The sequence below is a fragment of the Aplosporella prunicola genome (assembly GCF_010093885.1).
Source record: "Aplosporella prunicola CBS 121167 unplaced genomic scaffold K452scaffold_22, whole genome shotgun sequence".
Classification (NCBI taxonomy): Eukaryota; Fungi; Ascomycota; class Dothideomycetes; order Botryosphaeriales; family Aplosporellaceae; genus Aplosporella; species Aplosporella prunicola.
Genome location: NW_022983550.1, coordinates 413,401 through 437,878, shown reverse-complemented (window position 1 = coordinate 437,878; position 24,478 = coordinate 413,401). Strand labels below are relative to the sequence as shown.

Below are 24,478 nucleotides of genomic sequence, written 5' to 3'. Positions count from 1 at the left end.
GCCCCCAAGTACTCCATATCACTCAGTCTAGACCTTGCTACAGTAGGTTCAGGTACGAATGTCGCGTCCTCTTCCACCGTATACTCGGCCCGCCCAGTTTCGGATGGCACGACTTTCGTGAGGCGAGCAATCGGCGGAGTGGGGGCCGTTGTTTACGCGGCTATGGAGCGATGATTTGAACTAAACGACCAATCATGACTCCGTACGATGCGCGCGCAGAACCAAGCGAGCTCAGGATTCTTGAACGGCCCGTTTATACACTGTATGCGAATACAGGACTCTATGAATGCGATAAAGTTGAAGGAGTTTAAAAATGTAGATGTCGACGGCATGTTGAGGGTTCTCTATCACACGTCCTGTTCGCAAAGGCATTTCCTCGAAAATATTCGTTGCTGGTCGACTTTTTTTGATATCCTTGCCGTTGCTTCTTGTCAATATCTATTCGTCCATTTGTCATATTGTACATTTCCTTGTGCATCATAGCGCCCTAAGGAGGAGAAGGTTAGTGGAAGACATAAATGAACTAAGAGTTTGAGGCCTGACGCTAGACTAAAGGAATTTTTCGGGACGATATATACGCGATAGCTGCACACAATGTATCTTGGGCTTGTGCTACACCGGGTAGATTCAATTACTCACCTCTTCCAATGGCACGAAGCATCCGTCTGCTCAAGCTCGTTAAGACTGAACCTCGTCTTTGCTACTCTTTGGAAGCATATCCATTGAAAAACTGCCCACCATACGCGGCGTTGTCTTACACATGGACTTCTCCGATCATCAGCGATGCAGAGCTCAAGAACGGAACTGGAACTGGCCTTTCGGAGTCCTACCATGAGATCGAATGCAACGGCCGGTCCCACATGATCAACGACAGCTTGTACCAGGCACTGCTACAGTTCTCCAGAATAAAAGAGACAGCTCAGCAACACTTGTGGGCAGATGCTCTTTGTATCGACCAGACCAATATACCGGAGCGTGGAGCCCAGGTAGCCCTGATGGGAGAAATATACGCCTCATGTGCTCGCGTGGTTGTATGGCTAGGCCAAGAGACGCCAGAGCTTGAGGACTTTGTATGGATCCATAGGGAATTCGGTCCTCGTTTGAACAAATTGGTCGAAGCCGAAGGATTCGAAAAGATTGCAAAATGTTCTCCTTTCGACCCATCCTTTTTGAAAAGACTTGCTATTGAAATGCCACTGGATGCCTGGTTTCATCGCTGGCACTCGTACTTCCGGTTTTTTGAGCGTAGAAGGTGGTTCCGGAGAGCATGGATTGTCCAGTAAGTTGTTCTTCCCCGCAATGTTAAGGTCTACTGCGGATCAGAAACTATCCCCTGGATGGATATATGGGGTTCGCAAGGTTCATCGAACATAGCGGCTGGGCACAGGGGCTTGCGCCTCGGAGCCAAAAAAGGAAACTTGAAGGGATTTCCCAGCTCGATACCATTTGGGTGTTGCAACACAGTGCCCCCAATGGAATCAAGGACCCCGCTTTTCGAAATGGCATTGAGCGAACTCAAATGCTGAAGACCCAGGAAAGCTGGAACTACTGGTACTTCTTGTGGGCCATGGATGCCATCCGCTCTCAAGAAGCCTCCGACCCCAGGGATAAAGTATACTCTGTCCTGGGAGTTTTCGACAAGGCAACATCACCTGAGACGCCTATCCCGTTACAACCGAATTATAACTTAGGGGCTCGGGATTTATTCAACCAAGTTGCGACAGAGCTGATTCGCCATTTGCCTCTACTCTCGATCCTTTCAGTGGCGGAGAATCAAGACAACAAGTCCGGCCTAGGGCTGCCGTCGTGGGTGCCGGACTGGAGTCAATTTTCGTCGCATCCTCGCTCTCTTGGATGGGAAGAATATTTGGGCGAGCCATTGTACGACTGTTCTCGTGTAAATGAGCCGGGCAATGTTTGGAGTGTCAAAAACGAGACTTGAAGTTTGGGGAGCATGTTTCGACAAAGTTGTCGAGGTATCGGAAACCATGGAGGTGATGATAACGACCTTCGAGTTCCAATCAGCATTCCGGATCTGTGAAGGACTGGGAAACATCTATCCCAAGACCGGCGAGAACCGAGTAGATGTGCTCTGGAAAACCATGCTCGCTGGCGGGCGAGGGAACCAACTTCCGGAGCCAGGAGACCCGAAGAAGATTTTCTTTGATTGGACAGCTGTGATGTTCATGGTGTGTCTCCTCCAAAGATGGGACCAAAAGGAATCCGACGATGACTTCCAAAAAGACATGATCGTCCTTGAAAAACTGGGTTCAAACGGCGCCCAACCTTTGCTGCCAACCAGAGACCAGATTAATGCCAGGGCTAATATCTGGACAGAGACTCAGCAAATGCATTTCAAAACGGATGATGAACGTTTGAAATTTGCGCTAGAGGATGGCGGTACTCCAATTTTTGGACGTATATTGGCAATGAATGGGGGTGGAAGACGCCTTTACCGAACAGCCAAAGGTCTCTTCGGACTTGGGCCAGGATCCGTGAAGAAGGACGATGAAGTTTGGCTGATCAAGGGCGCCAGAGTTCCCTTCATACTGCGCGGTTGCCCAGGGAAGAAAGATCACAGGCTTGTTGGCGAGACGTACATTCATGGGTATATGAATGGCGAAATGCTGGATGCTGTCAGCGGAAAAATCGTCCCCGTCGGGCTGATCTGAAAGACGAGGCTGATCTTTGGCCCTGGATCATGGTCTGATGCCACCTCAGTAACCGTTTTTGCGCAGCGAATATCTTTTCCTGATTTTGATGCACAGCCCACCATTATACATGGGGTTTGGCCAATCAGCATTCACGGGTTGCCGCTTGGGACGGTTCGTGTCGATCCCGCTCGGGTGGGTTTCCTCATAAGAAAAATGCGCAACTCTTCTGATACCCGAGTTCCTGAAACCCTTGTATGCGGCACAGCAAGATGGGGTATTAAGCTGGCTACCCGCCGGTGTGGGCAACTTTATTTGAACTGTTGGATGAATCCGAAATTTTTGCTTGAAGTTTTATCCAGTTCCTACTCCTGAATTTAGTTGTTTGTGTTTGAGAAATTTGTTTTCCAAGCATGGTCCTTTGCTGGGCATCATCGGTGCCGAAAAAATTTCGATACGAAAGACTTCAAGAAGAATATCATATAAGACTTCTGGAGGTTGAACCATACCAAGAAGAAAGAGACAAAATCCGATGTCATCTCTATGAATTTTCGTTGAAAGATAGAGGTCTTCCTCCCTTTGATGCTCTCTCTTACTCTTGGAATGCGCCGGTTATGGTTGAAGAAGAGGTCAGGCAAGTTCTGGTCGGACAAGAAGTCAGGTATGGTACTCAAGTCGAGCAACCGATTACCTGGTGTGAGATTGAATGCAACCAGGCTTCAAATATGATAACGGAAAGCCTCTACGAAGCACTGCTGCGGCGAAGCAAATCGGGTGAACGACGGTTGTTGTGGACAGATGGGCTGTGTATCGACCAAACAAACCTAAAGGAGCAAGGAGATCAGGTCGCCCGCATGGGAGAGATCTATTCTTTGGCAAGCCGGGTGATTGTTTGGCTAGGGGAAGATCCGTCAAATGTTGAAGAAATGCTTTGGATTCATACGGACCTTTTAACTGCCATGGACAATTATTTCCGGCGACACGGCCCACAGGCGCTATATCAGTACTCACCTACAGATCTGTCCCTTCTGAATGCCCTGGAGTTGACCGTTTCTCTTGAAGAATGGTACCACATCTGGCGTTGCTATTTCAGATTCTATAGAACCAGACGATGGTTTTACAGAACTTGGATCGTACAAGAAGCAGTATTGGCGCAAGAAATAGAGGTCAGCTGCAACAATATATCCTTGAAATGGGATCATATCGTTGTAGTGGCGTGGTTTATCCTGGGAAGTGGATGGATCCAAATTTTAGCCGACCCCGGACAAATTTTAAAGACCGTCGGTATCGGCGAAGTCGACTCCATGCGGTGGTTGCGAATACTCTACCACGCTGGTGGCCCCCTAGCTACGGGATTCCAACAGACACAACAGCGGTTGGGTGGATGCGAGACTCGTGAAGACTTCTGGTACTGGTATTTGCTCTGCATCCTGTCAATGGTTCGAAAATCGAAGGTTACCAACCCACGGGATAAGATATATGGCGTTGTAGGAATGGCAACGAAATTCTGGACAAGCCGGATTGAGTTTCCCATACGACCGGATTACAGGATACAACCAGAAGACTTGTTTTTTGCAGTGGCCTGTATGTTCATGACCAGACGCTTCGCGCTCACGCTTTTGTCTCATGTGGAAGGTCCATCCAGAAATGATCGTGGTCATGGCCTTCCCAGCTGGGTCCCGGATTGGAGCGTTCCAGGCGCAAACTACACTTGCTTCATCTGGGAAGAAGTAAGGGGCTTTCCGGATTTCAACGCTTCTGGACCAGAGAAACTGGATGCACCTCCCTGTACCGTTGTTGACCGCGCGCTTGTGGTACAAGGAGGGTACTTCGATACAATTACCGACGTCTGCGAGCTGACGGTTGGCGAGATGTTCCTCACACATCGGCCGTATTATTCTTTGGAACTGTGCTCTTCAATTCAGGACATTTACCCTCCTACGGGGCAGCATCGAGTAGAAGTACTTTGGCGTACTTTGATCGCCAATAAGTTCGAAGAACTATACCCGGCTCCTCCACAGACCGTATTCAACTTTCGAGACTGGATGCTAATGAGCCTTGCCCTTGGGATTTATCAAAGATTATCTGATGAAAAGGAAAGAAAAGAACTTCTTGCCAGATTAACTGTGTTAGAGTTTCTGACAAGGGGAGAAAACTCGTCAGTTTTACCCACCAAGGAAGAAGTAATAGAAAAAGCCGAAGCCATCAGGGACTGCATATATGTTCAAGAAACTGGCAATGGAGATGAAGCCGAAGCTGTCAAGTTCATTGCAGAAAACGACAAAGCCGCCATGCCTTATGGCAGAAGGTTGTCTGAAACCGGCGGATCCCGACGCTTATACACAACCGTAAACGGGTATCTAGGTCTTGGCCCTGAAGCATTGAATACGGGTGATCGTATTTACTTGCTCAAGGGAGCTAGGGTGCCTTTCGTATTCCGCAGCGCAGATAACCAAAGCCTGGAACTCGTGGGCGAGTCATACGTCCACGGCTTCATGAACGGCGAGATGCTGGAAGCTGTTGGAAAGATGTCTCAGTTACTAATCATATAAGCCGTTTGTTACAGCAGAGCTTTTGAAAGAGGAGGTCCAATCAGTCTTGACCTAAAGTGAGAAGAGGCGCTTAGCAAGTCGCCAAGATTGGGTTGCAATGTCGAAGCCGGCCAACAACCTCCGACCGTCAAAAAGGCATTTATCGCTATATTCGGAGAGGCTCTGCGTAGGATGCGCTGCTATGGCTCTTCTCCAGTTTTCCTCGCAGCCGCACTTGAAGATGGTGGTTTGAAGGTGGTGTGTTGATGATCGCCGTGCTGACATCAGAATGCCCCAAGGCTCTGACGCTCACTCCGGGTCTCGGCAAGCCCGACGTGCCGGTTACCGTGTTGGCCACCCTCAGCTTCACTTGACCAAGGAATGTTCCACCACCGCTTACAGCCTGAAGCCATTGGATACTAGGCCACTTCTGAATGGTGGGGAGATTGCTCGGGCGTTATCCGCAGCCGTACTACTGTGGCGCCGGAGGCTATGCGCTGCACAGCCCTGAGCTAGGCCGTGTCGGCCTTGCTGCTGCGCATGGCTATTGCAATCGCAGTCAGCTAGAACGGTGTAGAAGGACAATATGGGAGTTATAAAGCTTGATGCTCTTTCTAGTCTTCTTCTTTTCATCATCGGTTTGTAGCCTCGCATCTCGTTTGTTTGTGGTCAATTCAAGAACCTTAAACTACTCAACGTACTACTGAGTCTAACCAAGGCCGACGTAAGCGTACAGCGCTCATTTCATCATCCTACTCTACCCGTCTTATCCGTCTCATCCGCCCCCAGACTCAAAACCGCAAAAACACTCACCTTGAGACTCTAACAACACATCTATCCATCCACAATGTCCGATCCCTACAACCAATACGGAAACCAACACCCTGCTGGAGGATACGGCTCGCCCGCACCGGGCCAGGGCTGGGGAGGACCACAGCCTGGTTACCCCGCACAGTCGTCGAGTCCCTATCCGCCTCAGCAACAAGGCGGATATGGAGCACCGCAACAATACGGCCAACCCGGCTATGATCAGAACAACCAGTACCAGCAGGACCAGCAACAAGGGTATGGTGGATACGGTCCGCCTGCTCATGGCGGATTCCAGAACGGTCAACAACCACCAGACCATCAGTATGGCCAGGGCCTAGGCTATACTGGTCAATAGTAAGTCAACCCATCTGCCATTTAAGCAGTGAGAATTTGGCCTAACAACTTGGCAGCAACTCACAAGATCCCAACCGTGGTTACGACCAACAAGCTCCTGGACAGCAATTCCCACAGCAGGGTGCTTACAGCTCCGCTCCTTATCCATCAGATAACAATGCGCAAAATGCATACTCTCATCAGGCAAACCAACAATACGGATCCACTGATCCAAATGCTGCCCAGGAAGGCGAGCGTGGCTTCCTAGGCGCTGCTCTTGGTGGAGCTGCGGGAGCTTTCGGCGGCAGTAAGGTTGGAGGTGGCCACGGTTTCCTTGGAGCTATTGCAGGCGCGATAGGTGGTTCCAAGCTTGAGGACAAATGGAAGGAGGGTCGTCACAGCAACCAACAATATGGCAGTGGCAGCGGTCACGGGAAATGGTGAAGGGCAAACTAAGCCATGGTTTGCTTTCATGCTTTCTCGTTTATCTGTTGGACTATCATTAATGAAGGTATCAGTATGGTCTTTTTTGGGACAAATAGGAAATTAGGTTTTATTGTTCCATCTATCGTATTAGTTCTGTTATTGAAGACAGAACGAAACTTGATTAGAGTGTATTTATCTCAATCTTCAAATAGTTTGCATTGTTGTCTTTAACGTATCTTTATAAATTCACGGTACCCTCGCATATTTTGTTTACATGCTCTTATGAGATGTTCTCGTATTCGTACCTCTGCACTCTGGTACTACTTATATCTACTCAGTGGACATAGAAAACTTGTATGAGCTAGCGTCTGCTAAGAAGGGATGCACATAATACAGAGCTCTCTATAATATCTTGCAAAATGCCTTCCTCACAGCTTTGCCTTGTCCTTACTCTCCACCTGTATCTTCCTCAACCCTTCCCTCAATCCCTCGCCCATCCCACTCGCCGCCGGCCTCCTCGACTCCCTGTCAACAAAGACATGCACAAACTCGCCCACAGCCCTCACGTCTTCAACGCCCTTCTCGAACACACCGATTTCATACGTCACACTGCTTTTCCCCAACTTGTTCACCCTCAGTGCCAGCTCAGCAACGGCTGGAAAGCCTAGCGGCGCGAAGTAGTCGCAGTGTGAGTGAACGACGAGACCGATCTGCAGAGACGTCGGCGGGTGCAGGGCGCAGTGCGTCATCAGGTACGTGTTGACGACCGAGTCGAAGAGGAAGTAGTAAGTACTGTTGTTCATATGATCGTACATGTCATTATCGCTCCTGCCAGCACCTGTCAGTATGTCTTCCTGGATGCGCTCGATAGAGGCTTGCGATGTACCATCTCGTCCGGTAATCAAGAAGGAATGCGTAGTCTCGTCTTTGGCGTAAGCGCGGGATATTTTCCTCTCGAACCATAGCAGCGTTGGTAAGAATTGGACGGTAACCCAAGCGCTGTTTCTCACCACGGAGGGCAGGTTGAATCGCTGCATTTTGTTTGCTCGCTGCTACAGGCCCGGGGTATTTGGGGGACGCGGAGCCGCTACAGCGAACAGGACCCCCGCCCGCAGATCAGATCAGATCCGCGGTTATCGATAAGATAAGATGCAAAGCCCGCGCGCCCCCAAAAAGTTACTGGACCTCCGCAGTCCTCTCCACGCTTCGTTCGCAAACTCTCGTTCTTACTCTCGCGGTGGCGCCCTCCCCACGTATCCTCGAATACCTCGTCCGTCGCGGGCGTGTCCCCGGCGTAAACATGGCCCTCACCGTCGCCGAACCCAAGCCTTACTTCCCTAAAGACCCTCCGGAGACCTTCGAGCCGCCGCCGCCTGTCGTGACGACGTCGTGCGATCCATGGCCGCGGCCATACTACCTCGAGAATAACCTGCGACGCGTACACCCGTATCATTTTACGTATAACACGTTTTGCAAAGAGCGCTGGAGAAACCGCGAAATTTTGGACATTTTTACCTGCGAGTTCAGAGATCGGCCGGCCGATTACTATGTATGTTCCGTGGCACAGGCAGGATGAGTTAGGGCAGCGGACTGATTCGAGATTGATTCTTTCCGCTAGAAAGAAAGCATAGAAAAGGGAGTGATTGTGGTCAACGGCAAGCCTGTCAAGACCGACCACGTTATTAAGAATGGCGATGTGATTTCGCACACAATGCACCGGCACGAGCCGCCCGTGACGGCGCAGCCCATAGGCGTCGTGCACGAGGACAACGACATCATCGTCATCAACAAGCCCGCTGGTGTGCCGGTCCACCCCGCCGGCCGCTACAACTACAACTCGGTCGTCGAGATCATGCGCGCTGAGCGCGGATACACGTTCAACCCGCTGCCGTGCAACCGGCTGGATCGGCTGACGAGCGGCGTCATGTTCATCGGCAAGCACAAGGAGGCGGCCGAGGATATGAGCGTGCAGATCAAGGCCCGCACCGTCAAGAAGGAGTATGTCGCGCGCGTTGTGGGCGAGTTCCCCGAGGGCGATATTGTGTGCGAGAAGCCGATTCTGCAGATTAGCCCCAAGCTCGGATTGAACCGCGTCAGGGCATCGGGCAAGGATGCGCGGACCGTGTTCCGCAGGCTTGCGTACTATCCGCCGAAAGAGATGAAGAATGGGTTGGAGGAGAACAAGAAGGAAGAGGTAGACGGCCAGCCGTGGAAGAAGCTGCGCGGGTACAGCATCGTCCGCTGCATGCCTCTGACGGGACGGACGCACCAGCTGCGCGTGCACCTGCAGTTCCTCGGCCACCCAATCTCCAACGACCCCATCTACGCCAACCAGCGCGTCTTCGGGCCCTCTCTGGCCGGCGGCGAGGAGGACTCCGATCGCGACGACGACATCATGACTCGGTTGTCGCGTATGGGCAAGGACGAAGTCGCCGAAGCAGTCGCTTACCACGACGAGATGGTCGAGGACTACAACAAGCGCAAGGCGGAGAAGATGACGGGCGAGGTGTGTGATTTGTGCAATACTCCGCTGTACAGCGACCCTGGTACGCACGAGCTGGGAATCTATCTGCATGCGCGCAAGTACGCTTGCGAGGAGGGACGGTGGAGCTATGAGACGGAGTTGCCGGCATGGGCGCTGCCGCCGGAGGGATATGAAGGCCCGACGGAGGCGACAGGAGAGAGTGATCCTCTCGCGGCGGATTTGGCGAAGCTTGGTTTGAATGACGATGGGACCGCGAAGGCGGAACATGAAATCAAGCAAGACGAGAGGGAACCTGTGGTGGCAGTCGCATGATGGTGAAAATATAGAGGAATCTACTACTAGATAAGTAGACATTGCATATACTTACAGCGCAATTTCCTTCTTTATTAACCAGCGTTAGATCTTCGCTGTACATTATCCATAGGACTAACAGATGATACCCCTCAAGCCTCGAGCTCGACCGACTTTCCAGCATTTTCTCCACTCCTGAGCATAGCCTCCAACTGCGCACAAGTCAGCAAAAGTTCCACACACTTCGCCAAAAAGCACTCACGATCTCCAAATCTCTCAGGGCCTCGACAGGGCACTGTCTCTCATCGAGCTCCTGGGCACTCTCAATCTTCTCCGCCCACGCCCTAACCTCCTGCTTGACACCACTGCCCTCATCGGGAAAGTCACGGCGGATCTCGGCCATGCCGGTCGGCTGCACGACAACGAAGCCGCGGCCGACCGTCACGCTGCCCCGCTCACACGCGACGCGGTACTCGGAGCCGGCGAAGGTGGTGCCGAAGCTGGCGCTGAAGGTGCCGCTGCTGCCGTTTGAGAGTTTCCAGATGGAGTCGATGGTGTCGACGGGGGAGAGGTGCGCTTGCAGCTGCGTCGAGAAGGCGGTTAGGGCTACGGGGGGCGTGGTTGTGGGGAGCAGGAGTCGGGTTCCGGCTATGAAGTGCACGCCGCCGTCGAGGAGGAAGCCGCCTTGGTGGGTGGGCGTTTTGCGCCAGGACGTTTCTGCGGGGGGTTAGTGCGTGGGGTATGGGGAGGGGGAGAGTACGGGGACAGGGAATGGAAAAGTGGTGGGAGGAGAGAAGGGCATGTGTTTACCGTAGTATTTCGCGCCCGGTTGCACCATCAAGTGCACTTTGGTGCTGAAGCCGAGCACGCGCCCCAGCTCGCGCACTTTCTCGGCGCCGTACAGGAACGAGTCGATGTAGCGGTAGTTCTCGGCCACGCCCCAGGTGGCCTTGGCCTTGTCGACATGCTCGTCGTACCATTGCAGCAGCGAGCGCGCCGTCGCCATGTCTTGCGCGATGGGCTTCTCTGAGAGCACGTGCTTGCCGGCCGAGAGCGCCGCTTTGATGTACTCCGGCTGGGCGGGGATGGGGAGGCTGAGCGGAGTTTAGTGGGTGGGGGTTTTCTAGGTGATAGCGTGGGAAGGGAGGGTTACGCGATGATCACGCCTTTGATGTCGTCCCGGGCAAGCAGGTCTTTGTACGCTTTGCCTGCGCCGGCGTCGTCGCTGTAGAGATCGACATTGGTGAGGTTGGTGGAGAGAGCCTGCGCGGACGCGAGAGAGCGCGAGTACAGCGCCTTGAGCGTGAGGGAGGGCGCGGCTTGCACGGCGGGCTGTGAGGTGTCAGATTGGTTTTCTGTCATGGGCTTGGGTTAGGGAGCTTACCAGGTGCTGTTCGCGAGCGAAGATGCCTGTTGTGCCGCTGTTTTAGTATGGTGAACTCATTGTCAATTGGGAACCACGCCTACCGCTACCGATGATTGCCACGCCTACAGACATTGTTGTATGAGGTTTTAGGGAGTTTCTCGAGCTTCTCTTTCTGGATGAACAGATGTTCTTATTGTTTACGTTTTTGGTGGGGAAAGTCGAGACGCATGACGCACGAAGCAGGCCAAAGTGCTGAGTCAATGCGCTGCGGAGAACCCTAGCTGGACTTCACTTCATCTCCTGCGCACGACAGGATCTTGGTGAATATACCCAATTTCTATTTACTGCTTTCTTAACTCGTTAGAAATATCCAGTTGGGCTTTTTCTTTGGCATCAACATGATTGTAAAAATTCCAAGATATCATAGATGGCATTATCGGGCCATGTAAGTTCATTTGGCACTACACTATCTGTGCTCTCCCATGGGAAATTTGTGGGTGTGTATGTTCATGCCAAGGCATCACCCATCCGTCTTCTCGGGGGTTTCCGCGTAGTGGAAGAGTCTATCGCATGCCTGGATGAAGTCGCATGCTTTTAACTCACCCCTAATTCTCTTCTCTCTCACTGGCTCCATCAATTTTTCCACAAGATTATGAATCTCTTCGCCACCTTCATGGATAAGCAGAAAATTAAGTTCTGAGTCATGCATCGGTTGGTCAAGTACAACTGAATGCATGAGGTCGGTGAGAGTATATTCGCAGTTCCGTAAATTCGGCTCGTTGAACCAACTTGACTTGCCGTTCCGCCCATGGACCAAGTTTATGTTGACCGCCAATATCCGTTTGAAATCGTAAGGCGATGCCGAATTGGGTCGGAATGGATCTTTAAGGTCAAAGCGAATCTGAGTCAGGACCTTGACGTTCTCCTCGCCGATACAGTAAAGCCAGCAGGCAAGCTCGGAGAGATCAGAGTCTCTGAAAGATCGGTCTGCCATTTTATGCTTTTGTAAAAGACAAGGAGGGCCTCATAACGCATTTGCTGATTGACCTTGACCATCGAAGGGGTTCGAAGTATCCGAATTTCGCAGGGGCCCATTGCAGACCTGTCTTGTGATACTGTGTATTTGTGTAGGACCAGGCGGTAGATTTCGTCTCTCAATTCACGCGGAAGTGAAAAGAAAGTGGCCTTCGAGTTGTTGTCTAAGCGACTGTCAGTGTTTGGCACGAAGACAAGAGCGCTGCTGGACATACCAGGGCTAGGGTATGTCAACGTACCATTATTTCCATGAGCTTCTTCTTCCTGTCCAGCGAGGATGCCCTTATTCTCCGTCATGTCGGTCATGCTTGTCGCATGGTGGGAATCTTCAGGTGGCATGTCGATTTCGTCTTCGCTGAGAGCCTTCGCTGACATTGGAGAAAGGCAGCTCAGGTGAGGCTGGAAAGGAACAGTGTCCTCTCCAGCCCGAGATCGAAACAAGGATAGTTGAAAGAGCGATAATCACCGTGTGTTGTAGCTGCGTGGCCCGAGTAAGCTGGTTGAGGTGGTGGAGGGAGAAGAAGGGCGTGGGGTGAGTGGGGAGAGGACGCTTTTATAGCAGGTACCTAAGCACCCCGTCACTTCACACGATCAGCATACGTCACTGGCTGGTGCATGTGTTAAAAAGTTAACATGGCAGTTTAAGTTTCTTTAAAAGTTGCGGTTTTGAATTGATCATTGCTATCAACGCAAAAGCAAAAAATAAAGTAAACAGTTCCCACTGGGGAAGAAGCAAAAAGTCAGGCCCGGAGGCCCTATAAACTCGGCTGGCGAGATTCCCCAGCATGTCATTCAAGAACAACGCTGTAAATCGAACTCAAGATCTCTTCAGTTGTTACAACAAAGGGACCAGGGTAAATCGGAACCTTTACAAATGGCCACTAAACCAATCGACTCATTTACTGCTCGTACTAAGTGAACTGCCGCTCAGGCTTATAAAGGTAACGTTCTCAGCAAAAACCTAGGACATGTCTTGAATGACTGTGCAACTCAGGATGGCAGACAGCATACATAAATCCTCACTTCCCTTCTTCTCATTTATCAAGGCGGTTTGTTCAATTGATGCAGGGATTTGACGGCCCAATGCGCAGGTAGGTAGTAGAACTGGTAAGAAAGTCCTTCTGCTGTAGCCATCACTCTAAAACCACTCTCTTTGTCTGGACCGATAGTTGCAAGGTGAGGTGAAGTTGTTTGTATGTTTTATTTTTATCAATAAATTGACATGAAAGCAGTCTTTATCTACGCCGGCTTCCGAGAAAGTATCAGGATCAAACAAGCGTAGCAAATGCGTTTGCACAGACTTTGCGTGAGAAAGAAATAACTGTCAAACCACAATCGACCTGTACTCCTAAACCTTTAAAAAACTACAAATACCAACCCGCTGACCAACGCCATAAAAAAGAAGCACTATCTTCTTGTGCGTATTAGGTGATTTCGTCGTGCCGTGGTTATCCAACCACAGTGGTTGGCTTTCCATGTCTTTAGCCATGTTCTGCAATCGTTCCACCTCGCCGACCACTGCTGTAGCCACGCATATCCCCGTCCTCAAGAGCATAACTGTCGTTGTGGTTGTTTTGTTGCCCTATCCAACCGCAGTGGCTTCAAAGGGGCCTTCGCCATCTTCTTAATGACCATGATCAAAGGAGTGGAGGATATTCAAGAAGGCGTCAGTAACATTGTCGACAGTCAACTTCCCCTCAACTCCAAGCTCTCTCACATCCTTCATGACCTTCTCAATGGCGGCCAGCACCCTCGCAACAAATTCTTCCAAGTTAGGCTCCATAGTCCCGCAAAAGACGGTACTTCCTCTCTTCCTAAAGTCAATAACGAAAGGCAGCGTAGGATAATCTGGGACTGGCATCCCCTGACCCGCCACCGGTGGGTTCATCGGCACCGAGACCCAGCCCCGCGGCGCCGGCGACTTAAGAAAGACCTTGACCTTACGAAGCCCATGAACGCCCTTGGGGGTGATGGCACCGGAAAGCCACTCGCGGATCTTGAACATATCGTCCTCATCGAAAAGCTGCATGTGCCAGACCATCTTGCCGATGAAGAGTGGAAACGTCTCCTTGCGGATCTCGTGTGAAATATGGAGGATGTCTGGTGGGTTCAAGCGCGGGCGAATATCTGGGTTGGTGCCCGCCGTGATGGGGTCGCAGTATTCGTCTAGAATGGCGTCATAGATTGCATTGCGGAGCTCGCCCGCGAGGGTCGTAAACGGGAAGTTTGTGAAGCGTTTGCGGAGCTCGTCGAGGTCTGCTGGTGCTGTCAGTGTGTATGAGGTGCCGTGAGAGTTGGTTTACTTACAGAAACGCGCGACTACGACTTGGCTCGGGTCGATACGTCCGTCGCCATAGACGTACGGTTTGTCGTCGTCGGTTTGCTGGGTCTGGTTGCTGACGAACATGATGTGCTGAGGTATGGTTTTTTGTTGGGTGTTTGAGGATGTCTGTAGTATACGTGTCAATCAGTCTATTGGCTGCGCGGAAGCCGTGTCTGCGAGTGGAAAGGAGGGTGAGGTGACACTTGTACAATATTGAAAGTGAGTTGGTGAAGTGTTTGAATCGGATGGAGTAAGAGTTAACGAGACATAGACTAAGGCCCAGGAAAAAAATAAATCCAATCATCCGGCTATTTTACCCACCTCACGTAGTGTTTAAACTACGTTATTATAAGTCTTGCTTAACACTCTTTCCCCTCTGTATCCTTGTACATCTAGAGGATACCTAAGTGCCGATTTAAGCTTACTTAAAACTGCCTAAAGCGTAAATCAATAGGTATGGGAGATAGGGCTTGGTAAACAGTCGGGGAGAGAGAGTGGTAAAAGGGGTGGGTGATGGCCTTCAAGGAAGTATTGTTTTTGATGTGGCGAATGGGAGATTTCCTAGAGTACCGTGTTAACTTTAATATACATGGTCCTCGGTTTATTCTGAAACTCGTTTCTTTGGTAGAGAACAGATCGCTTCTAGAAACTGACAGTCGGAGCCAAACCATCTTTTAACTTCACATGCGTCCTTACAATGCTCTTGAACTTGCATACCAAGACGTCAACCCAACACTGTATCCTCTGCTCAGAATTTTCGGATAAAATCTAGGCGTTTAGCTTAGGCCAAGTTATTTCGTCGAAAACAGAAAAGAGTGTCCAAAAACATGCAGGAATGCCCCAAGTACCTTCGGCGTTTAGCCTTCGCATAATACCTGTTAGCACTGTGCTCCAAGATATTGTCGAAGAGAGAAGTCATATCTCTCACGGTGAGCGTCCTTTCGATGCGCTTTTGATATATTGGCTTTAAAATATTGACCATGTGTTCATTGACGATTGAGATTCGATTAGAGAGAGGAAACCTAGGAGTAGGATCCAAGCCATTTAGATCGTAGCCCGAAAATTGCTGGGGATCTCGGAGATCGAACAAGAACGCACTGTCGAAGTACCATGTTTCAACGTGCGACTCCGGAAATGTGGCCACGAAAACCCTGTGTTTGACACAAATGCCAATCTTGCTCATGTGGTTGATGTTCTCGTCACCCATGATGTGAAAGAATCTTTGAGCTCTTCTTATGGTTTTCGGCTTCTTCAGATCGAAAACCCAGTATTTTCGGGCCAAACGTGCCAATATCTCACTCCTCATCTGTTTGTTGACGAGCATTTTGCGATATATATTGCCACGAAAGATGGCCTTTTCCCGATAAAAGTTTTTAGTGACGGAGCGGTCGTATATAACGTAATCGTAGACCATATCCCTGAGTTCGCGAGGGAGATCAAAAAAGGACTTCGAATTTCCCGTAAACATATCTATCGTGAAATTATCAGCGGACTCATCGCTTCAACTCAGCACCTCCGCTCACCTTTGCGACTCCTGGTCGGTGCGGAATCATTTTGTTGCCGCAAATTCCAGCTCCACGAAGGCCAACATCCAAGCTCTCCCGGTCCAACAGGTTTATGCGGTGACATTTAAAATTCTCCTCAAGGATGCTTTGTTTGAGATCGAACAGGTCTTGAAGGGACCTGATGCAAAATTGTAGCCGACAAGATGGAATAAAAGGAGGGAAAAGAATCCGCATGAAGTTTGTGGGTTGGGTAAAGCCAATCAACCATGGTACTGCCTCTTCCATGTTGCTGGTTTCCACTACTCTGTACATGCAGTCATCGTGCCTCAATTAAAGACGCAGGTTATCCCAACAGTTCAATTAACTCATTATTCGCAAGCTGGTTCCTTACCGCAATCATAGGCATTTTCTCTCTCAAATCCAACCTGACGACCTAGAGTCGTTTCCTGCCAATGCGCCATATTAATACCTGTTTTTAGAAGATTTAGCAGCGAACATTGTAACGTTGCATCGGGAGGTTTCTTTATTAGCAGGTTTTTTGGCACCCGTGAGGTTGCTGTCATGCTTGCATGTGTCGGACCTCACGCCGTATTCCACTGCTTCGGGCTGATGCGAACTATATTCGGCTTGTTAGGGCTCTTTAAGAAGATTCTTTTCTTACCTCGTAGCAATCCATCGGTGGCCTTGGAGATGGCATGTGGGTATTTTTTTTGTCCTGAAAAGTCACTGGGGTACGACCAGGCAGTTCTTGGTGGAAACCGGATTCTAGCAAGGCATCACGGCGCCCGTTTGCGTGTCGTAGGTGCGGAAGGTGCAGGTACACACACAAATACATTTTGCAAATGCATACTTTCAATACACTTGCACCAACGAAGAGCATAAATTGCAGGAGCATGCGGAAGGTGCGTTGAAGGCGGCAGTTGGATGTTGACGGAGAGCGACCCGGAGCCCATCGATGACGTTTGTTGGCTTCGATGGCATTCTATGTGCATGCTGTGCTTACCTATGTTGCGTTGCCTTTTACGGGGCATCTCCTAGAGACCGGCTGTTGATTGCCAACAGTTTTGCGCAAACTCAGTGCATCTGATCTAAAACGGTTGGCTTCGATGCGTCGTGACTCTCGTGTGTGATGCAATCTTGACTGCGCGCGTTCGCCGACTCGACATCGACCCGGATCTCATTTCTTGACGGAAGAGTTTGCCCGACGTCACCAACTGCCGACCAACGCAGAACATCACACCAAAATGGCGGAAAAGCGTGGCGCAGTCGATCCGGCAATCTTCGAACAACTCCAGGAGCGCGTTGACCAGGACAGTCAAGTGCGTGATGTAAGTGGTTGGCGCCTTTGTTGACGCGTTGGCGTGGGTTGACCTGAAGGTGTGTTAGGAGCTGCGCGACATCATCCAGACGCTCGAGAAGCAGGGTATTGCACTCATCGGTTATTCTTTGATGCAATTCTGATACGTTCCAGGTCGCTCTGCTCAATCTATCCTCTCGAGAGCCCATTCAACACCGACGGCTGAGTGTGAGTGGCGTATTGTGGATGTCGCATGACAGCTTCTTTCTGACATCTTTTTCCAGTGCCCGAGGTTATTAACGCCGCCGAAGGAGCCATCCGGTATGAGATAGACGCCGTTGGCAAGCTCGCCGAAGCTTCCAACAACCACCCTTACTACAAATTCAATGGTATCTGGACGCGCCAAGTTCAGGACACGGTTAGTCCTCTAGCATTGGTGCTTGTTTGTAGTTACCGTCACGTGTTCTCTGACCCGGCTTAGGTCTTCACCATCTTGTTCTGCGGCTACCTTGGTGGATATTCAAGCGATGGTAGCGATACGAAGGCCGGCCGTCTGCTGACTATTGAGGAGGTGGGCAGCATCATGAATGGTATGTAATCCCTGGAGCTCCTTCATACCGGCAGCTGCTGACACACGAAAGTTCCCGTCAATCTCAAGGACAAGGACTCATTCCACCTTGCAATCGAGGAGTATCTCCAAGCTCTCATCTCGCTGATTGACGAGTTGGTACGTGTATATTTATTAAGTGTTCGGAAGTGCCTACTAATGCCCGTCAGGCCCGCCTTGCGAGAAACTCTGTCACTCTTGGCGACTACAAGCGCCCCATGCAGATTTCGCAGTTCATCAAGGATGTTCACGCCGGATTCCAAATCCTCAACCTGAAGAACGATTCTCTGAGGAGACGTAGTGACGGCATTAAATACAGGGTAAGCGAGCGGATGCTTGAATGTAGTCTGCACGTACAGCCGCTGATTTATCTCCACAGGTCAAGGAGGTTGAGGATGTTGTCTATGATCTGTCTCTGCGCAACCTCGTCCCTGGTGAGGAAGGTAACTGAGCCATTTTCTGGAGCTACTGGCCCGGCCATTTCAATTAGCTTCATGGTTGGGCGGCGCACAGCAGCTGCCCATTTTTTCTTTGGCAACGAAAAAACAAAAGCAATAGGAGAAAGGCTATATAATAGCCCGGTTAAAGATCAATGCATTTCGCGCATAAAGTGCCCAGAGAATAAATAGGTATTTTGTTGCTAATGATGAATGTGCCTCGGCGGTGACGGAATTGTCAACAGGGCTTCATCTGGGGCCGAGGAAGCCCCGACCCCAATCCCCAGCGAAGCCCGCCAAACTTCTGTACAAAGTCGCGCATCCACGCAGCATGTTCACTCGGTAACCACAATGGCCAACCAAGAAACCATCTTCACGCGCTTCGAGGAGCCCGTCAAGCCCGCTCCGCCCGCGGCCAGGCCAATCGAGACGTTGAACACGGACATTGCGCACATCTACACGCACATTCACCCTTTGCTCGTCATCTCCGTCTACGCTCTCCAATTCAATGCCATTGTCAACGACCCTGTGCCCGCGCTTCTCGGAGCGCTGGTACCTCTGAGTGCCCTTCAGATCATATACTCTATTATCTGTTTGCCGGCCGCTGGGTCCGCGTCTGCGTCGAAATCTGGCAAGGGCAAGAAGACTGCCTCGAAGGCCGATGGGAGCATCAGCAGCAAGGTCTCGGTAAGTTGGGATATTTTGCATCGTCCGCAGTTTACAAGAGCTAACACATCCTCACAGACTGCTGTCATCTCCCTTGTTCTCTCCACCATGGCTGGCATCCCCCTCCTCACGGCGCTACTGATCCTCTTCGGTGCGCCTCTGACCACCCACCTCTTCCACACGCTTCTCTGTGCCGCGCATATCTCCTACCTCGCCGCTGTACCTACAATCTACGCGTTCGGTGTCGATGGTGCTAAGTGGAGGGAGCTTGTTGCGCTGAAGGTGCCGGTGGACGACGTCTTCGGAGCTGCTGTGGGTACGCTGATTGGCGCCTGGGCGGGCGCCGTGCCCATTCCGTTGGATTGGTGAGTTGCTCTTGTTTCAATTGGACACTGCTCGTACATGTTGACTAATTGGTTGCAGGGACCGTGAGTGGCAGAAGTGGCCGGTTACTATTGTCTGCGGTGCGTACGCTGGCTTCACTGCTGGCAAGCTACTTGGAAGTGTGTTGTTGAGGGGCAAGACTTTTGCGTTCAACTAAAATGCGCGCATCAGTATATTATTTAAATATATAAAAAACGATAAACATGACAACTTTCAATGATTTTGGGCTAGCATGCCACTAACCTCACCATCTGAGGTTGCTCTCTTGCCTCAATATTGTTGTAATCCTGTCGAGTCGTGTCGTAAGCCGTTATTGCCGACCACCCCGCGATGCAGGTTGACCTCATGGCCCGTTTTGCGCTGAGTGTCGACCAAACTTCAACTTTCACCACCTACCAAACCCATTTTTGTGTCGTCCACAGGAGCATGTCACCCACCGCTCGCTTGAGGGGCTTATGTCGACCCTTTCAATGTCCCGCACCATGAATTTCACTACAGAGTCACAGAGTCAGCTTTCTGCACAGACACCTTCGGCTTCTGCCTTGCCTGGTTGCGGGGTGCTTCTGACTGACTCGACCCGCTAAAAAGTTCCGGTCGACTCTACCGCAACTGTCCCTCCGACTTCCTCCTCTACTTCCCACTTAAAACACCTCGCGGTACCTGGCGTATTTCGGCAGAATCCGCCTCCAGCAAGACAACATGCCTCCGAAAGCGAGCACTGGAAGAGGTGGAGCGAGAGGAAGAGGCCGAGGCAGAGGCCGTGGCGGCGCATCCGCTGCTGCTGCTGCTGCTGCTGTTGAGAGCACTCGTCCCGAGCCCACCGCGGCAGCACCGGCAGACGACGCGGGTGAGGACTCGTTGTTCATGCCAAAGGACGAGCCCATGCGGGACGCGCCCGCTCCGGAGTCCGCAGATGTCGCCATGGCTGACGCCCCAGGCGATGCCGCCGTCACGACCACCGAAACCGGAAACAAAGATGTCGCTGCGAGCGCTTCCCATCCTGAGGACCCTCGCATCTCCTCCGTTCGCAGTTCAGAAACACCGGCTGCCTCGTCGGGTCCTGGTTCGCCGGCGTCGAACGCGACGCGTGGGAAAAAGGCAGCGGCTCGCTTGCCTACATTCAAGGGCCGTCGTAGCAAAGAGGAGCGCGATGCTATGGAAGCCGAGGCCGCGGCAAAGAGGAGGGAAAGGTTGGCGGAGCAGAGCAAGGCACAAAAGGCTGCTGGGCGGGGTAGAGGCGATCGCGGAAGAGGCAGAGGCAGAGGCGGTGACCGTGGCGGTCGCGGTGGGAGGGGAGGATACATGGGATCCAGTGGGGAGGGCGGAGGAATCTTCTCGTCGGGTGTCGTTGTCAGAGGTATGTTTGCGCTGTGCCTGGGGCGCATGCGAGTAATCCTAACGGCCATGCAGACAGCCGAAACAATATGCTGCACCGCGGTAAGACATTTGGTGCTGGTGGCGCGCCGGGAATCAAGCGTGAGGCCAGAGCCAGGACTACCCAAAGTGCTCAAGGTGAACAGAGCGGAGACGAGGAGGACGGTGGCTACATCTCGTCGGATCCTGAAGAAGCGACGCTTGGCCCGAGGAAAGACGTCGACACAATTAATCTCATAAGCGATGACGAAGAGGAGATCGAAGAGGCCGGACCCTCCACGAAGCGCAGGGAAAGATACAACGCTGCCGACCTTGCACCCGTCCGCATACAAAGGAAAGAGCACGAGAACCGCGCTGTAGGAATCACAGGTGAGGGACCAGGAGCGACCAAAATCAAAACGGAGGAAGACATTTCCTCTCCGCGCAAAGGCAAGGGTAAGGCAAAGGACGTCGAAGTCATTGCGTCCAAAGACACCTGGAAGGGCGCTTGGGGCTGGGGCGAAGATTCAGACGGAACCATCAGAATCAAAGACGAACCCACCGACGAGCCGATGACCGTCCCATCCGACATTGCCACCGTTGCCGGCGACTCCGCCGTCAAAGATCCGCCTTCTTCACCCGATCTCTCACGCAAGACCAAATTCAAGCCTAAACCACGGCGCAAGCCACGCTTCCGCGCGCCGACCGCCCTCGTCACCGAAGAAGATCGCCTCGAGGAAGAACGTCACAATCAGAACATGGACGTGCTGCGCGACGAGCTGGGCGAAGTGGTGCTCACTCCCCACCAGAAGCAACAAGCCACCGGTGCTCCTGGCGACGCCACAGCAGCAACGACCGACACAGAAGGCGACACGCCGATGAAGGACGAAGCCGCGCAGCAGCAATCTCAACTGCAAGACAAGAAAGAAGACCGCGTCTACCTCTTCCAGCTCCCGCCCATCATCCCCTCTCTGCACATCGACGAAAACAGCGTTAAAAAGGAGCCCTCCTCACCCACGCAAACCCGCACACAACCCGGAGCGGTCGACCTCACGGGCTCCTCCGCGCCCGCCACCGCCGGCATCGATCTCACCCAGGATGTCGATGCCCCGGCTCAACTGGCCTCGGGCAAGGCAGGCAAGCTGCGCATCCACGCCAGCGGCCGCGCGACGCTGGACTGGGGCGGGACGAGCCTGGAACTGACCATGGGCACCGAGGCGCACTTCTTGCAGGACATCATCATCTCGCGACTGCTGAGCGAGGAGGAGCGCGGCCAGTCGAGAATCGGCGGCGAGGCTATGGCGTTTGGTCAGGTGAGGGGCAAGTTCGTCGTCACGCCCGACTGGGACGAGATTGTGGGGTAGTGAGGGAATGAAGGTGTGAAGGTGTTAAAGGGAGGAGAGATCGAGAGTGGTGAAAGGAGACTGTTGAGTGTGCGTGGGAGGAAAGATGCTGGGAGCTGTGTGCATGACTGGCATCTTGCTTGCTGGGTGGCTGGGGTGGTGGCTTATTGGCATTGCGTGGCGTTTGCGGCTGCATTTGTTGGCTTGTGGCTGGGCGCTTTTTTAGGTAGGATGGGTACGGTAGCACGGACGGACGGACGGGCTTGTTCGTGCCTACAAAAAACAGCAGCAGAAGAAGATGAGATACAAATACAAGTACCTAGGCGGTCCTGGAAGGCCAAGAAAGCGCGGATACCATCTTCCGGCGGGCTTGACTTGGGAAATGCTACCTATGACCATCTATCCCATCCCACTAGCACGTCTCACGCAGCCCTACCTACCTATGTAGAGAAATAGGTAGGCACACCAACACCAACCCTCACCATCAAGCCGCCGCGCCCGCGCCCGTACCCGCACCCCCAGCCCCCTGCTCCCGCCCCTGCACACCCACTTGCCCTCCTCCTCCTCCTCCTCCTCCCCCTCCACCGGCCTTTCCCCCCCCCCCCCCCCCCCCCCCCCCCCCCCCCCCCCCCCCCCCCCCCCCCCCCCCCCCCTCCCTCCCCCCTCAACAAGCGTGTTCCGCCGCCTCAACTCGACGCCCTTGCCCCCGCCCTCGACCAGGACCTCGAGCGCCTGAGCTAGAGCAGCTTCGTCGTACCTCAGCTTCCCACCCTCCCGCCGCCCATACAGCCGCACAGTCTCGATCCCCAGCCTAGCCAACGCAGCCCTGTCCACGGCCGGGGCGCCAGGCCCGTCCAGGTGCAGCACGTGCGTGACGTACGTCCTATACTGTTCGGGCGGCAAGATACTTGCGCCATTAAAGCCGGCGCCAAACGCATCATCAGCAGCAGTGGGAGAGGTAGGAGAAGCTATAACAGGCGGCGGCGACAAGCTCTGATGCGCCGCCCTCGCCACCGCACCCACAAAGCCCAGCGCATCCAGGCCACCCGTCTCACGATCGCGCGCCGCGTTCAGCAGCAAGATCCTGCACTTGGCTGGGGAGCGGGCGATTGCGGCGCCCACGCCGCGCAGCACGAGCGAGGGCACGATGCTCGTGTACAGGCTGCCGATGGAGTAGACGACGGCGCGGGCGGATGCGAGCGCGTGTAGCAGTTTGGGGTTCGCGGGCGGTCGGATCTCTTGCCCGTACGGGTTGATGTACCAGATGCGTGTTATGGGGGAGGGGAGGGCCTCGTCGTCGGACTTTGAGAAGTGGATGTTGGGGCGGCGGAGCGAGGGGTGCGAGCCCGGTAGGTTGGCGTCTTCGATTGCGTCGGCTTCGTCGGCTAGGAGGGCTGTGGCTGCTGCTGTTGCTGTTGTTCTTAGCGCTGTGGGCGCTGCGGCGCCCGAGGTGGTTATCCCGCTGGCGGTGGTTTCGGCGGGGTCGTCGCCGGCGGGTGCCGCTGTTGGTGCGCTGGGGTGCGAGATTGCGTTCTGTCCGAGGATCCGCGACCCGTCCGCTAAGCCCGCGCTGATGTGGTGGCTGAAGTTTGTGTTGATGGAGGGCAGGACGGCGATGTTGGATGGGACGCCGCAGATGCTGCTGAGGAGGTAGATGGCGCTTTCGAGGGATCCGGAGAAGAGGCGCGCTCTGCGGGGAGGGGGAAGGGGTTAGTCTGGTAGGTACTGTACGGGGAGTGGGGGGGTGGAGTGCTATGTTTGCTTCTGTCTCCACGTCTTCTTTTTCGTAGACAGTGGTGATTGGGCATGGGCTTGGTGATGGGCGTGTGCGGATGTCGACATACCCAGTCAAGAACAGGTTCCCCACGCTCGCGGACCCAAAATTAAACACGGACGACGGCCGCACCCGCTTCACGATCTCCAGGTTCAACATGTTCAAAAACGCACGAATCAGCTCCTTCTTTGCGCTCTCAATGCCCTCCCACAGCGGATGCCTGGCCTCGACGATATCGAGCCACTCATGACGGGCCACCTCTGCGTCGGCCGGCAAGCGGTGGTTGAACAGCGCCTTCACGGCCGCGCGCTCCGGGTCCGTCTCGTCGTCTGGGATGAGGCGCACGAGACGGCTGCGCAGGTCGCCGATGCCGGGCCCGCCGAAGACGCGGATTAGCTCCGACGAGCTGCCTCCGTTGTCGCTGATGGGCAGGATGTACGACAGCGTGCAGTGCTTGCGTGTGGTGACGGTGTTGAAGACGTCGACGAGGCTGTTGGCGGCGCTGCCGCCGGAGAAGACGACGATGCCGTTGGGGGAGTTGGGCATGGTGGGGCGGTGAGGTGGTGATGTGATGGTGGCACAGATGGATGGATGAGATAGATGTGGGATGGGTGATGAACAGAAGAAAAAAATGAAAAGAGACTCGACAGCAGAGAAAAAAAGAAAGAGACTGAAACGACGGGTTAAGGAGAGGGAGACGGGAGAGAGAATCAGACACGTATCATGATCGGAGCCGGGACTGGAGTAGATGGCAACGGTGGTGGAATGGACGGCGGAGGTTTAGGTAGAAGTCTGGGCGGCTCAGCCCTCTCAGAATGGAAACAGTCACAGCAGCGCAGCGCAGCGCAGCGCAGCGCAGCG

At 53.0% G+C, this 24,478-nt stretch overlaps 15 protein-coding genes across 15 annotated transcripts; 9 read left to right on the top strand and 6 right to left on the bottom strand.

Annotated features, from left to right (window-relative positions):
- Window positions 1-722: 722 nt before the first annotated feature.
- Window positions 723-1,043, top strand: K452DRAFT_195993 (uncharacterized protein; the record flags this gene model as incomplete). Its single annotated transcript, XM_033535951.1, has 1 exon — window positions 723-1,043. A coding segment is annotated over one exon (321 nt), but the record flags the coding sequence as incomplete, so codon positions are not given.
- Window positions 1,044-1,988: 945 nt separating this feature from the next.
- On the top strand, window positions 1,989-2,672 carry K452DRAFT_300889 (uncharacterized protein; the record flags this gene model as incomplete). The annotated part of the gene is made up of 1 exon (XM_033542380.1): window positions 1,989-2,672. The coding sequence occupies one exon, from the start codon at window positions 1,989-1,991 to the stop codon at window positions 2,670-2,672; it is 684 nt and encodes a 227-aa protein (XP_033394538.1).
- A 392-nt stretch (window positions 2,673-3,064) lies between these two features.
- Window positions 3,065-3,583, top strand: K452DRAFT_233550 (uncharacterized protein; the record flags this gene model as incomplete). Its single annotated transcript, XM_033537311.1, has 2 exons — window positions 3,065-3,280; window positions 3,353-3,583. Coding segments are annotated over 2 exons (447 nt in total), but the record flags the coding sequence as incomplete, so codon positions are not given.
- Window positions 3,584-4,927: 1,344 nt separating this feature from the next.
- K452DRAFT_290470 (uncharacterized protein) lies at window positions 4,928-5,357 on the top strand. Its single transcript, XM_033541008.1, has one exon. It carries the CDS (start codon window positions 4,943-4,945, stop codon window positions 5,201-5,203), a length of 261 nt encoding a protein of 86 aa, XP_033394536.1. The 5' UTR covers window positions 4,928-4,942; the 3' UTR covers window positions 5,204-5,357.
- A 318-nt stretch (window positions 5,358-5,675) lies between these two features.
- K452DRAFT_290468 (uncharacterized protein) lies at window positions 5,676-6,961 on the top strand. The gene is made up of 2 exons (XM_033541007.1): window positions 5,676-6,346; window positions 6,403-6,961. Exons 1-2 carry the CDS (start codon window positions 6,030-6,032, stop codon window positions 6,767-6,769), a joined length of 684 nt encoding a protein of 227 aa, XP_033394535.1. The 5' UTR covers window positions 5,676-6,029; the 3' UTR covers window positions 6,770-6,961.
- Window positions 6,962-7,035: 74 nt separating this feature from the next.
- Window positions 7,036-7,775, bottom strand: K452DRAFT_255713 (uncharacterized protein). Its single transcript, XM_033538368.1, has 2 exons — window positions 7,638-7,775; window positions 7,036-7,579 (listed from the first exon to the last, which is right to left on the bottom strand). The coding sequence occupies exons 1-2, from the start codon at window positions 7,712-7,714 to the stop codon at window positions 7,180-7,182; spliced, it is 477 nt and encodes a 158-aa protein (XP_033394534.1). The 5' UTR covers window positions 7,715-7,775; the 3' UTR covers window positions 7,036-7,179.
- Window positions 7,776-7,988: 213 nt separating this feature from the next.
- Window positions 7,989-9,548, top strand: K452DRAFT_233625 (uncharacterized protein; the record flags this gene model as incomplete). The annotated part of the gene is made up of 2 exons (XM_033537318.1): window positions 7,989-8,300; window positions 8,370-9,548. Coding segments are annotated over 2 exons (1,491 nt in total), but the record flags the coding sequence as incomplete, so codon positions are not given.
- A 131-nt stretch (window positions 9,549-9,679) lies between these two features.
- Window positions 9,680-11,025, bottom strand: K452DRAFT_233499 (uncharacterized protein; the record flags this gene model as incomplete). The annotated part of the gene is made up of 6 exons (XM_033537308.1): window positions 9,680-9,739; window positions 9,790-10,244; window positions 10,338-10,621; window positions 10,681-10,859; window positions 10,912-10,937; window positions 10,995-11,025. The coding sequence occupies 6 exons, from the start codon at window positions 11,023-11,025 to the stop codon at window positions 9,680-9,682; spliced, it is 1,035 nt and encodes a 344-aa protein (XP_033394532.1).
- A 774-nt stretch (window positions 11,026-11,799) lies between these two features.
- K452DRAFT_300883 (uncharacterized protein) lies at window positions 11,800-12,303 on the bottom strand (the record flags this gene model as incomplete). The annotated part of the gene is made up of 2 exons (XM_033542379.1): window positions 11,800-12,092; window positions 12,144-12,303. 2 exons carry the CDS (start codon window positions 12,301-12,303, stop codon window positions 11,800-11,802), a joined length of 453 nt encoding a protein of 150 aa, XP_033394531.1.
- Window positions 12,304-13,552: 1,249 nt separating this feature from the next.
- Window positions 13,553-14,335, bottom strand: K452DRAFT_311280 (uncharacterized protein; the record flags this gene model as incomplete). Its single annotated transcript, XM_033543406.1, has 2 exons — window positions 13,553-14,193; window positions 14,236-14,335. The coding sequence occupies 2 exons, from the start codon at window positions 14,333-14,335 to the stop codon at window positions 13,553-13,555; spliced, it is 741 nt and encodes a 246-aa protein (XP_033394530.1).
- A 697-nt stretch (window positions 14,336-15,032) lies between these two features.
- K452DRAFT_338299 (uncharacterized protein) lies at window positions 15,033-16,227 on the bottom strand (the record flags this gene model as incomplete). The annotated part of the gene is made up of 2 exons (XM_033545281.1): window positions 15,775-16,227; window positions 15,033-15,721 (listed from the first exon to the last, which is right to left on the bottom strand). The coding sequence occupies exons 1-2, from the start codon at window positions 15,878-15,880 to the stop codon at window positions 15,033-15,035; spliced, it is 795 nt and encodes a 264-aa protein (XP_033394529.1). The 5' UTR covers window positions 15,881-16,227.
- Window positions 16,228-16,812: 585 nt separating this feature from the next.
- Window positions 16,813-18,278, top strand: K452DRAFT_255704 (uncharacterized protein). Its single transcript, XM_033538367.1, has 8 exons — window positions 16,813-17,084; window positions 17,143-17,179; window positions 17,228-17,281; window positions 17,338-17,471; window positions 17,535-17,643; window positions 17,695-17,780; window positions 17,831-17,980; window positions 18,040-18,278. The coding sequence occupies exons 1-8, from the start codon at window positions 17,001-17,003 to the stop codon at window positions 18,109-18,111; spliced, it is 726 nt and encodes a 241-aa protein (XP_033394528.1). The 5' UTR covers window positions 16,813-17,000; the 3' UTR covers window positions 18,112-18,278.
- Window positions 18,279-18,422: 144 nt separating this feature from the next.
- Window positions 18,423-19,376, top strand: K452DRAFT_361033 (uncharacterized protein). Its single transcript, XM_033546395.1, has 3 exons — window positions 18,423-18,784; window positions 18,842-19,128; window positions 19,187-19,376. The coding sequence occupies exons 1-3, from the start codon at window positions 18,449-18,451 to the stop codon at window positions 19,302-19,304; spliced, it is 741 nt and encodes a 246-aa protein (XP_033394527.1). The 5' UTR covers window positions 18,423-18,448; the 3' UTR covers window positions 19,305-19,376.
- A 184-nt stretch (window positions 19,377-19,560) lies between these two features.
- On the top strand, window positions 19,561-22,093 carry K452DRAFT_290462 (uncharacterized protein). Its single transcript, XM_033541006.1, has 2 exons — window positions 19,561-20,504; window positions 20,558-22,093. Exons 1-2 carry the CDS (start codon window positions 19,847-19,849, stop codon window positions 21,862-21,864), a joined length of 1,965 nt encoding a protein of 654 aa, XP_033394526.1. The 5' UTR covers window positions 19,561-19,846; the 3' UTR covers window positions 21,865-22,093.
- A 234-nt stretch (window positions 22,094-22,327) lies between these two features.
- K452DRAFT_300878 (uncharacterized protein) lies at window positions 22,328-24,163 on the bottom strand (the record flags this gene model as incomplete). Its single annotated transcript, XM_033542378.1, has 3 exons — window positions 22,328-22,381; window positions 22,513-23,533; window positions 23,688-24,163. 3 exons carry the CDS (start codon window positions 24,161-24,163, stop codon window positions 22,328-22,330), a joined length of 1,551 nt encoding a protein of 516 aa, XP_033394525.1.
- Window positions 24,164-24,478: the final 315 nt, after the last annotated feature.